Here is a 13,066-nt window from a genome sequence, read left to right as displayed (position 1 = left end):
AAGACACAAATTAGTCAATTCATGTATATACATATATTAAATGATCTGATCGGTCGAATAATGAAAACACTTGTATTTGATTCATTTTGATAGTTGATGTAACAATAAGTATTTAAACAACATATTTTATCCTTCGTGTCTATCATAAACTTACAAGATGGATTCTAGTCATCGGGCGTACAAAGAATAAAACTTTTCGTCAATTGAATTCCGTAAGAAAGACTGACAGAGTGAGTCAAACTCAGATATATATTTAATTTAGATGATATAAATAAATAAATCGAGTCGTGGGTGTACACAGATTAGCCAGCAAATAACAGCACAAATTGCTAAAGCAGTTTATTCATTTTTTTATAATTTATTTTCATTTATTTGATGTGTTTATGTTCTAATCCATACAGTATTACAATAATAATAAAACAGTAGTTTATATATGCTGGCCCTCTATTCTTAGTTTTTGGGTCGCAGCATATGTAAACTACTGTTATTGTAATATCGTAGGGATAAGAGCAAGTACACATCAAATAAGTGAAAATAAGTTAAAAACAAAAAAAGAGCATTTACTCAAGACAATTTATTACAACAACAGCAAAAAAAGAAAAGAAAAAACACATATGTCAATATTTTGAAAATAGAATATGTCCATAATTATAGGTGAAAGATAGGTTAGTCTTGTTATTCAAATCTAAATGAAGACTTATATTTTTGCTTAGTATGCGCATCTTTTGCCTCAACTTCAAGTTCTGTACCGCGAAATATCATCTTAACATTTACATATCTTTCCATACTAGCAAAGGCATGAGGAATTCGAACATCAAAGCTCCCTATGATTCTGTTTCCCGGGTCATCGATATATGTGGGGCTTAATGAATCGGAAGTTACAACTTTGAAGTTCATATTTGTTTGTCCTTGTGTCATTGGGTGGTAGTCCTCGTTTGATATTTCAGTGCCTGTTTCAACCGACTGGTTTTTCTTCACATGAATGTCAAAAATATCGTCACAATACGCCTCGCGGTCAATTTCCATGTACTTGCTGATAGGATCTTTCCCATGGCGGAAAGGGGTAACTATATTAACACCATATGTATAAGGAGACATACGGTAACGAACCTTCTCTGGACAGTGACCGAATTCAACAGCACCTTTAATGACAGCTGCGCTAGGCTCATTCGGTTTTAACACTTTCATTGTTGGAAATTTCAATTGAACTTTTTCTTGGAGTAACTTGCTTTCAGCAAATCCTCCAACCAAAAGTATGGTATCTAAGTCGCGTTGTCTCAAGGAAAGTAATATTTCTTGAATTTTCCGGCATATATGTTCAGCTGGTCTCTCAAAAAAACCCTTAACTACTTTAGAACTAAGTCGCAGTTTTCCAGCAACTAGGGTGCCAATCCCTATATCTGCTGACTGACGTAAGATCAAAGGAAGTTGCATATGGTAATTTTTATCTTCGGTGTTAACATTTTTCTTCAGTAGCTCAAAACTTCTTTCCAACTCTATGACGTCATGTTTTGGGAGGGAAGCTATACGTTCAAACCCAAACAACTCTAATAAATGTTCCTGAAAGGCGTCGTCAACTTTTATTCCACCCCATGGTCCTCCCGACGCCCTGTGGATTTCTTTCAAAGAATTGTCATAGCGAACTTCATGAACTGTAATATCAACAGTGCCACCTGAAAATACAGTCACGTATTTTAATTTAGCTAATAACACCACATAGCCTCTGCTGAAGAATGTGTATCCTTGATTGTGTTCTCCTGCTACTGCTCTTGAAGTTATTATACATTTTGATAACGTCTAGGGTAAAGAAGTAATTGAATTTGTTTTTATGCACAACTTTGTTTTTCGACCTCATCAGACCTTGGCCATTCGATCAGTACGCCTTTCAATGGATATAATTGCTAATGTATGCTTGACTTTAAAAGTTATCCACATTCGTATAAATATTGAATATGAGTATTACAGCTTATGGTGTTCATTATGAACACCTAATTTGGCCTTAATTTGGGACTGTTTTTTGTTTTTCTTCATATGTTTGTTTGTTGTTGTATTTTCCTTTCGTTTTTTAGTCTTCTTTTTAATGCTTTTTGGCCGCATCCTTTCATTCCTTTCATTGACAGAGCTTATCAAACCAAGGGAAAAACTTTAGATGCAGCAAATCTAGTATTTAATTTTCATTCTCTGTCAAGAAAAAACATCAGTGTGAAATTTCTCAAATTCTTTCGCTCTTTCTACTTTAAATGTATTTTCGTCAAAACAATTCACTTTTCTGTTCTGTATTTAATGTTGTACAACAAAATATGATTCCACAAAATGTTAAAAAATTATAAAGTCTTCGAATCATTCATCAAATAGAATAATGTTCTTTGCCTGTTTTGCAAGAAAAAGAATCTTAATACTCACCTCCACAGTCTAACAGTAAAAATTTGGCTCCAGGTTGCATCGGTGAAAGGCCTGATCTAGGAGCACCTAACTGACAGTAAAGTGCGGCGCATTCTGGTTCCAATGCTAATGTCAACCTGCTTCCCGGTATGCCAGCCTAAAGTTTGAAAAAATCAGCTCTTTGACTGCGATGTACATGAAAAATTTCATGTGAACATTTATTTCTGATACAATTAAACTAAATGTTGATAAATGATTTGTTTTCAATATTTTTTTTACTTTCTATAAAGAGTATTTATTTATAAATTTATTTAGAATAAAGAATGCTTACTGAACAAGAAACGATTGATAAACGATATCTAATCAGATTTTAATGCCTAAAATTCAATTGAATTTTCAGAATTTTAAATATCATGGGATGGTGCTTTCAGGAATGTTTCCATTTATACATCGTATTTGTACCAAGTTTTGTAGTAATACAAGTAAAAATAAGTTGGATTGTAGGAGATACAATAAAATTGAGAATGGAAATGGGGAATGTGTCAAAGAGACAACAACCCGACCATAGAACAGACAACAGCAGAAGGTCACCAACAGGTCTTCAATGCAGCGAGAAATTCCCGCACCCGGAGGCGTCCTTCAGCTGGCCCCTAAACAAATATATAAACTAGTTCAGTGACAATGAACGCCATACTAAACTCCAAATTGTACACAAGAAACTAAAATTAAAAATAATACAAGACTGACAAAGACTAGAGGCTCCTGACTTGGAACAGGCGCAAAATGCGGCGGGGTTACATATACAAGATATATTTTCAAAAATGGGCCATAGCTCTAGATTAGGAAAGTTGATGAAGACGTTATTCTATAAAGCTCTGATACTTGCTAATCACAAAAACCGTCTGTGAGAAGTATTGCATAACAAAACCTTTGACAATGCTGACAAAGAGAGGAGAAAGATACAAGAGGGACACTCAAACTCTTAAGTTGAAAATAAACTGACAACGCCATGGCTAAAAAAGAAAAAGACCAACAGACAAACAAATAGTACACAAAACAAAACATAGAAAACTAAAGACAGAAAGGTGTCTGGTCCGGTTGAAATTGATAAATATGGATCAATGTTGAAAGAGTGGCCCCTTTTCGTGTGACGAAACAACCCTGTCCTGTTTCAGAATATCTGTTTAAATCTCTATAGCCTTTTATTCAATTCGACTCACTTTGAAGAATATATATAATCTGTTGGAAATTCCAAAAACAAATTACATGTAACCGTCTTTTTTATCATGAAACTTGAAATCGGTATGTATTGCTTTCAGAAAATCAAGCAAACGACCAACATTAATCTGTAGATCACATGGACTCCCATAAATAACATACCTTTTCTGCGGATTTGCGCATAAACTTTTTAGCAGCCTCGTCCCAGATGGCTGGAACTGTTAGTACCCAGTGAATATCACCTTCACGCAAATGTGGAATACGTTCTTTAAAATGAGTGAACAAATGGTCTTTTAAATAATGTATCCCACCACTAAACACTTCAATGGCTAGCATTTCTTTATCAGTGTAATCTCTGATCTTCGTTTCTTCGTTTAAATCCTGAAAATGATTAAATATTATGCCATCTTTAGAATAATTTTTTGCAGTGGAATTATTCCACGTTAAGTCACATTAAGCCACCCTTTATCATACAATTATTAAACAATAAAATGGTTTCTTACCTATTTAATTTGATTTCGTTAATTTAAAAATGAGATGCATTCAACGTTTGACCTGACAAAACAATAAAAGTGTTTAGTTTTATTTGACGTAATGTGTGCGTTTGTTGGGCATAAAATCTACGTCAGTACGTTGAGCTAAGGGAGGAATATTCAAATGGGGATAACTTCCTTATGACTGCTTCGATCACTGTTTTAAATGATAAAATTAATATATTTATTTAGGCAAGGTTGAATTATGTAATAAGAATAAAGACAGGTATTTGAAAAATGACAAGCAGTCACATTTACCTTAACAGTTCAAGTATGCATGGATCCAGTTAGTCCATAAATAAAGGCAACAGTATTATACTACCGTTCAATAGTAATAAATTGATTCAGCGAAAACAAATCTGGGTTACAAACTAAAAAAGAGGGAAACTAGTATAGGAAAACAACAGAACAACAGACACACTGAACTGCAATAAAAACAAACGCTAACATACATAGAAACTTTTTATTTGAAACAACTGCCATATTCCTGACTTTGTATATGACATTCAAAAAAATGGTGGGTTGAACCTGGTTTTATGGCTATCCAAACCTCCCGCTTATATGGTAATGTTAAAAATACCTCTAAAATGACAACACTACGTGACAGGAATACAGTACAAATAAACGCACGAACTCTCATGACAGAGAAATACATGAATGAATAATATAATATATTACAACATGTAAACCGCAGAATAACAACGGACACCTCCCATGAATTTACGACAGCACACTAGGACACCACAAACGATGTATAAACTGCGCGTCACATGAATGGATCAACGCCACAAAAAGTGACATATTTCTTATGACGTTTATATTATAACAGGTAAATTTCTAAAATAATAAAATAGTTTTTTTTTATTTGTATACACGTACAAGAATATAAAATTGGGATTGAGTTTGTAATGGTGTTAGTTTATGTATTTTCTAATCTTGACAAGAATATTAAAATGGAATTGTGTTTGTTATGGTGTTATTGTTTGCATTTTCAAACCATGTCGGTTTTTTCTTCTAAATCAAAACTGTGTATAAACAAAAATATACTGTGCATATAGTTGCTTTAAACTTAAAACCATATAAATGAAATAGCTGATTTTTTAACTTTACTTTTACATACATATAGAAAATAAAAATAAAATAACTGTAATATAAGGCAAGATCATGTAAGACCAAACAGTAAACACACTTGAAAACAAACAACATAAACCAAAAACACTGTAGACGAACCACGAGTAACTCGACTATACTGAAAAATAAGGCATAGGTAAAATGTACCGAAAAAACATGATTTAAAACAACCAACGATAAGACATAACACGGTATCCAACCTGACTTACAAAAGAAACATCATAACTATAAATACATGAATGTTGGGTGTATAAATACCGAGACACGTCGTAAAGCAATGCGAATTCAAACTCGGCAACACTGTCATATTCGGGAATAGGTCACGTTCGGTATTTAGCATTAAAAAGTTTAAACGTGAGAAATCATAGTATGGTAACAGAGTATTTCTGGTAATTCATGGAAATGATATAAATCAATCATATTGAAACAGTTATCATGTATTTATGTAATTTAATTGAATGGTCAATTTTGAATTATTGTCTTTATTTTTTTTTTATGTACTTTTTCTATATGCCATTTAGTGTTTCTTTGTTGACACAGTTTCTTTTTATAGTGATTAAGATTATATTTCAATGTTGACTACTGTACCCCGATAATTGACGTTTTTACCTAATATGATTGTTTGGTTTGTTGTCAATATAATGGAATTCAATGCGACTGTCAAATACGTGAGAGGTTTAGCTAGCTATAAAACCAGGTTTAATCCACCATTTTCTACATAAGGAAATGCCTGTACCAAGTCAGGAATATGACAGTTGTTTTCCATTCGTTAGATGTGTTTAAGCTTTTGATTTTGATATTTTATATAGGACTTGCCGTTTTGAATTTCCATTGCAGTTCGGTATTTTTGTTACTTTACTATTTACATTTGGCTGTGAAAATTGGACACAGTAGACACCACCAAGCATTAAATTAAAGAACAACACTTTTCAAAGCTTCAGACATCAAAAGCTGAAAAGGTAGAAAAATCACCATGCATACTTGAAATGTTTTTAAAAAAATAACTATGAACTGAGGAGTTTTTGGAACGACTATATCGTTGAAATTAATACTAACAGATGATCTACACTAGCACAAAGATTGTACTTATATAGTTACAAGGCGTTTAATCATTGATTGTTCCGTCTAATTAAATACCATTTGTTTTGCAAAACTTGCTGCGAAATCTTTGTCGTTTGTATTCATCTGTTTTCAATTAGTTTCTTACTTCGTTTTTGTACAGTGTTAGTTTAAACCGTTTGTAGAAGTACCAGTCTCTATTCTCTTTATGTTGTGATAGCCTTGCGTACTCTTCTTCTGCTTCATAACCAAAGGAATGGAAGTCCCTCCTAGGCGTAAACAAAATGCTGGTTGGGGTTTTAGGAGTCTGTGTGATACCTTTACTCCAATTATATGTGTACACTTGTTCCCTTTGGCTTATGTAAGAGAAAGCATATCCACTGTACGTCGTACCAAAATCAATAGCAACTACTAATAGCTTACTTGAACTCATCCTGTAATTTCGTAAAGTCATCATTATCAATTAAATTTCAATTTTGATTTAATATCATTTCATCACATACACAACATACACACACATGCATCATAATTTTATATAGAAAACAGAGAGTGTGCCATTATTATATTGCTTTTGTTTCCTGGTAATACTTTTCTTATTAAGCTTTCAAAATTAAATGTGTCTTTAATCTACGTGTCTTAAATTACTTTAAATGTTGATCTTCATTTCGTATGATAAGAAACTATATTCAAAATGGTTGTGAAATTAAACTTTTATGTTATTTATATATTTATTATGAATATCGTTTTTTAACATTATCTCTATTGTCATTAATTCCTTACCTTTAACGTGTTCAAATTAACAAACTATTGATTTCGTTGTCCTATAAAGTACCTAAAAGTTTAACTTGCTTCTTACAAGGATTTACGTAGTGGCTACCTAAATCCTTGCTTCTAACAAACTGTTATCGAATTTTACTTTTATTTTCTCTTTTTTAAACTGTGGATTTTCAATAAAAAACTAGAAGATATTATTAGACCCGGAATATAATGTGCTATATTTATCATGCGATCACGGTTAACGTTTGCATAAAATCACATTGAAGACATAACTTAATTAATACGTATATGAAATATTGATCACACCGTCTTAGGAATGTATTAGTCCTTGCACAGATTATATTCTTTGTTGAAGAATTATTTCTGAATATTTTCAGTTCAACCCTCTAAAAAAAAAATGAAAACGATTTTTTATAGATTTAAATTTTAAAGGCTATGTTAATCAAATTTTGGAACATGTTAATTATTACTATAGTAGTTGGTGATATGTGAAGTCTTATATTTTAGAAACGCCAATCAGACGACAACCCGACAAAATAAGACTTTAAATATTTATATACTAGTCAATATATCATTATGATATATATTTGGCAATACACTAAGTTAAACTTTTAAATAGAACAAGTCATTTTGGCATTGATCCCACAAGTCTAGTTTTAGATATAATATATATTGAATATCAGTCATCAGTTGTTTTATATATACATATGAAACAGCATACTAAATATGATTTCCATTAAGATTGGAAGAAATTAATAAGTTTCTTTTTCTACATTGTTGATAACTAGCAATATAATCTTTTCATTTTTGAACATCGCAATATATAGTACACACAGAAAGCCTTTCTGAATGATGGGACATAATATATTAGTCTAATAGTCCCAGCTAAATGTTCACTACATGTACTGCTCCCTATTTTGGTTTTTTTTCTTGATAGATAAATTAAAAATAATATAAACTTTCTGGAGAAAACAAGGTCATGCAAGATATATTTATTAGAATAACCGTCATTTCTTGCAAGACTAAATATAACTTTGATGTCCTCTTGTACATTATTACATCATAATTTGTAAAACAAACTTCATATTTTTACATGTACCCTGCATCCGTTAACTGTGTGCTGATGTGATTTTAACTGTCTTTGATAAACAACGAGTGATCGTTAATCGGGACTTTTAGTCTTTTGTCTTTGTTGACTTTTTTTATATTTCGTGTCCATCTAGGTAAACCCTTTCAAACTAATTTTATCAGTTTATTCTTTTGTTGCGTAAGAGTAGGTAAATATGTTAAACACTGCAACATTCTGTAAGTGCCTCTCCAAAGTCAGGAGCTGCAATCCAGTGATTTTCATTGGCTATTGTCTACCATATTTGATGTATCGTTTCAGCATAAATATGGACGTTGGTTTTCTCTTTTGAATTATTCTAGTCTTACTTTGAACTTTTATAGGTTACTATACGGTATAGGTTTTGCTCATTGTTTAAGTTCTATCGTTGTTCTGTTTACAAATTAAGAGATGTGGTAAGACAATGAGACAATTAACTATCCTTCAAAGTTCAAAGCAAGTGGATGTTAGCAAATGTAGGCAACTATATGGTCTTAAACAATGAGGAAATCCCATACATTAAGGTCAGTCAGCTATAAAAAGCCCTAACATTAAAAATGTAAAACAATTCAATTAAGAAAACTAACGGCCTAATTCATAATAAAACACAATTTACGAAAAACAAATATTACAAACATGAACCAAAGACAACCACTGAACTACAGGCTCATGACTTGGGACAGGCACATATAGAATGTGGCGGGGTTCAACATGTTTGAAGGCGCAAACCTCCCCTTAACTGGGACAGTGGTGTAACGGCACAACACAAAACTAACTATGCAAAACAATAAGCGAAAAACAAATGTGATAAACAGCAAAATAGACAACCACTCAATTACAGGCTCCTGATTTGGGACAGGTACATATATAATGTGGCATGGTTATACATGATTAAAGGCACCAACCCTCCTCGTATCCTGGGACAGTGGTGTAACAGTACATCATACGAACAAACTATAAAAATCAGTTAAAAAGGGATCAGTTCATCAGATCGAAACAAAGCAGAAACACATCTAACAAAAACACAGACCGGACGTGGCTGGGTATTTATGCATCCTCAAAATTTAAAAAAGACACAATGTACAGATCTAAAAATACTCGCTGTTACTGACAGCTAGTTCAAATCCAATAACTAGTAATAAAATGCTCCACTGGTCGTAGCTTGATACGACCGCAGAGATCGAACCCTGAACAGTTGGGGTAAGTATGAACACTACATTCAAGCTTGATACAGCTCTGAATTTGAATTGTGATTAAATATTTAACACATCATAGGTTTATGACACAGAATGAATGTGGTCAAAGAAGTGAATCAAAGAGCTGAAAGCTCTGAGGAAAAATGACGCCATTGTCTCTAATATTGGGATATTTTTTATGCAAGTCTTGATTTTCACATAGTTTACCTACTGAATCTTAGGAGACTTTTCAGTTCATGGTAGGTAGGCTGACTGACAATAGAATAGATATGAATTGTTTTTTCAATGTCTATCGCTTTTTCATTTGTTTGTCAAGATATATATATGTGTGTGTGAAGTGAAGATTACTACTGGTTGTTCTGTTGTACAAACTAAGAAATAGCTTAAGACTACCTGAACGATCTACAATATTCAAAGTAATATGTGAATTTGTTTTCTTGCAATTTCATTATTCTAAGTCAAGGAAACATTAACAGACTATCCCCTTCGTTGTAGAATTATTTAACAAAATGATTATGAAAAGCCTGTAGTAAGCAAGCTCTTACACCCCCTATCATTCACATAGTCCTTATTTAAGAGATAAGTTCCAAGTGACCTAGTGACATTGTTATTTCTGTTACTTGAAGCATGATCCATTTCTTTAGATTTAGACAATAGTATTGTTATACTAGTTTGACAATTACAAACATAGTGACACCATTTATACAACCAAATTTTATTGTTGATATATATATATATATATAAACTGAAATCTTAAAATGACAACATAAATTATTGCAGAAATTCTTTTTTTCAAATGATTTAATGTTTGTTAGTCATTTATTTCAAATAATTAACCCGTACTAAAATAAGGAGATGTGGTACTGATTGCCAATGAGATGACAGTCTGATAACTATCCACCAGAGTCAAAATAATGTGGCTGTTGGCAGTTATAAGTCACTTTACAGACCTAAACAATGGACAAAACATGTTCATTGTTTTCAGGCACCATAGGAAAAAGAGGAGTTGTGGCTTGGTGGCTTACAAGAAAATATAATAAATATAAAAATAATAATATAAATAAGAAAATAAGAGAGACAAAAAAGACAGGACTAAGCCACTGGACTATATATAAAGTGCTCCACTACTAATCCTCAGATGGGCTGCTAATCTATACTTAGAAAAGAAAGATGTTGGGGACTTAGCCAGGGCTAGTAGAATTTTGAGACTTAGGAACAACAGAGAAGATGTGGTGACACCACACATATAGGCCAATCTGCCCTATTTGCTGCCACCTATTAAAATTAATGCCTAAGGTGGTAATTAAACCCATGTGCATTTTATCTGTTGTTCACTATGTACATATATGATATAAAATGCAGCTGTAATGTAAATATGGTAGTTTACATCATTATAGCCTCATTTTTTTATAAGGACCTAGCTAGACCTATTTCTTAGGCAAGGTGTATTATATAACTTATCAAAATTAATGCCTAGGGTGGTAATTAAACCCATGTGCATTGTATCTGTTGTTCTCTATGTACATATATGATATAAAATACAGCTGTAATGTAAATATGGTAATTTACATCATTATAGCCTCATTTTTTTATAAGGACCTAGCTAGACCTATTTCTTAGACAAGGTGTATTATATAACTCTGAAAGCAATACAATCCCTTTGTAAATACTAATTGTATCTGATGTTAAACAATAATAACAAAATAGTGATTATTTCTAAGTATGCAGTAACAACAACGTGTATTTTAAGTAAACAAACATTAATGAACGACCACGTGTTTGTCTGCTGTGCTTGAATTATAAAACAACCCATCAGCTTTATTTTCACGAATTTTTGCTAAGACAGACAGCTAAACATGTCTGTTTACATTATAAGCTTTATAAACAATTATTTGTTGTTATAACTTGTGTATGCATGGAAATATAATGAAGATAACATTGATTTTTACCATAAAAAATTGAATACACAACATTCCAGAGATGTACACACCAAACACATCCTACTTTTGTAACGTTATAGCCACTTATATAACAGTAAATGTAATTATATAAGCTACCCGAAACAATAATTAATTTGCATATTCATGGGCGGACACACAAATTGTGTTGGCTTTTGTTTTGATGGAAAAATGTAAACATTGGAATCCACATAAACAAACTTATTTTCAATTTTGGATTAAAGGACATTGCGCACATTGCCAGCCTATCATGAATAATCAGTCATGTAAAAATATATCTTTTAATTTGTTTTCTACACTTACTATTCTATGTTTAAGTTAATTTAATGTTTTAATTTCCAACAGAACAGAAAATCCTTTTCAAAGACAACGAAGAAAAAAAATTTAGGTGGCTCTGTTTATTTGCGTGAACATTTTACTTACGGGTACTTTTTGAGTCGACAGATTGACCTTTATCTGTCAGATTGTAAGGCGTTTGTCGTTCAACTGTCTGCAGCTATAACTTTGTAAACAAAATACATACGCACTGCGTGGGTATAACCATATTACTAATTTTCGATTCTTAAAAACTTCGTAAATCTTGATAAAGTGCATAATCTTTCGTATGGATTTCAAGATGATTCTGATTATTTTTTTAATGATTTTAAAGTTCAACTGACAAGAAAGGTTGACATTCTTTCAAGAACTATTTTGTCTAGCGATTGGTTATCATTTGTATGTAAAAAGTCCAAAACCATGAAAAAACGGATATTATGATTTTTTTACAGATTGTAAAGACATGCACATAAAAGCGAAAACTTGTATAAATATGAAAAATATACCAAAGGGATAGCTCAAAATACCATTTAATAACAATAAACATATGGACAGGTTAAGAATGAAATTCTGTATAGTACATAAGTATGTAAAATACGGAACCAAGTTCAGAAAGCGGCCCTGGAAGCGGTATAGGAAAATTGACTGCGTCATTTTCCAAAAATCTGAAATTGGACTTTTACCTAGTATGGCCCAATATCCAAATTCTAAAGGTTTGATTCAGCATACATATGGAGAGTTTTCTCATTGGCACTCATACCACATCTTTACATGTCACGTTCAAGATTTGGCAACACCAAAATAGATTGAGATTCAAAGGGCACATCAAAGTCATGCATATCCAATCAACTGTTCAAAAATTAAAGTTCTGGTAGATATTTGATTGACTATAGGATATATTTATTAGGATAACCATCATTTTTTGCATGAATTGATACACAATTGATGTCCATTTGTACATTATGGTTTCTTATAATGTATAAACAACCCCATGGTCAACCAGTCAACAAAGATCACTATTAAAATTTAGGTAGTTAACTTAATATCCATGGTGATTACAAGATTACTATGAACAGAGAATACCCATTTATGACCAAAAAGTACATATGCTACATCAATGAGACAGCAACCCAACAAAGAGAATAACCAAAAGACATCTAGAGGGCAATATACAGTCTTCAGCCATATATAGGGGACTAGAAAATTCAGGCTCTTAATCCTCCCATGTCCATAAAGAAAACCAATTAGACAGTAAAAGGAAATAATAAACAATCAATATTTAAAAAAAAAAAATATATAACTACCTTCTTTATTTCAATTGAAGAACATTGACTTTTCATGTTTCATTGATTAACACAAACCAGTAAAACAAATCTTCAAGAAAAATAACTA

At 32.1% G+C, this 13,066-nt stretch overlaps 1 protein-coding gene across 2 annotated transcripts; it reads right to left on the bottom strand.

Annotated features, from left to right (window-relative positions):
- Nucleotides 1–559: 559 nt before the first annotated feature.
- On the bottom strand, nt 560–7,259 carry LOC127725445 (heat shock 70 kDa protein 12B-like). Of its 2 annotated transcripts, none has more exons than XM_052232406.1 (5): nt 7,104–7,259; nt 6,472–6,757; nt 3,763–3,981; nt 2,404–2,539; nt 560–1,673 (listed from the first exon to the last, which is right to left on the bottom strand). In XM_052232406.1, exons 2-5 carry the CDS (start codon nt 6,754–6,756, stop codon nt 676–678), a joined length of 1,638 nt encoding a protein of 545 aa, XP_052088366.1. In that variant the 5' UTR covers nt 6,757; nt 7,104–7,259; the 3' UTR covers nt 560–675. The 2 variants fall into 2 exon arrangements, with proteins under 2 accessions (XP_052088366.1, XP_052088367.1); XM_052232407.1 differs by lacking the exon at nt 560–1,673 and adding an exon at nt 1,748–2,181.
- Nucleotides 7,260–13,066: the final 5,807 nt, after the last annotated feature.

Source organism: Mytilus californianus, unplaced genomic scaffold, assembly GCF_021869535.1.
Source record: "Mytilus californianus isolate M0D057914Y unplaced genomic scaffold, xbMytCali1.0.p SCAF_15, whole genome shotgun sequence".
Taxonomy (NCBI): Eukaryota; Metazoa; Mollusca; class Bivalvia; order Mytilida; family Mytilidae; genus Mytilus; species Mytilus californianus.
The sequence above is the reverse complement of the archived record's forward strand: the minus strand, read 5'-3'. Positions and strand labels throughout refer to the sequence as shown.

Excerpts from the sequence above, each read along its gene's own strand:
- LOC127725445 (XM_052232406.1), bottom strand. The coding sequence starts at position 6,756 with ATGAGTTCAAGTAAGCTATTAGTAGTTGCTATTGATTTTGGTACGACG. Across the intron at positions 3,982-6,471 it reads TAACACTGTACAAAAACGAA|GATTTAAACGAAGAAACGAA; the intron begins GTAAGAAACTAA and ends AATCATTTTCAG. Across the intron at positions 2,540-3,762 it reads TGCGCAAATCCGCAGAAAAG|GCTGGCATACCGGGAAGCAG; the intron begins GTATGTTATTTA and ends TTCAAACTTTAG.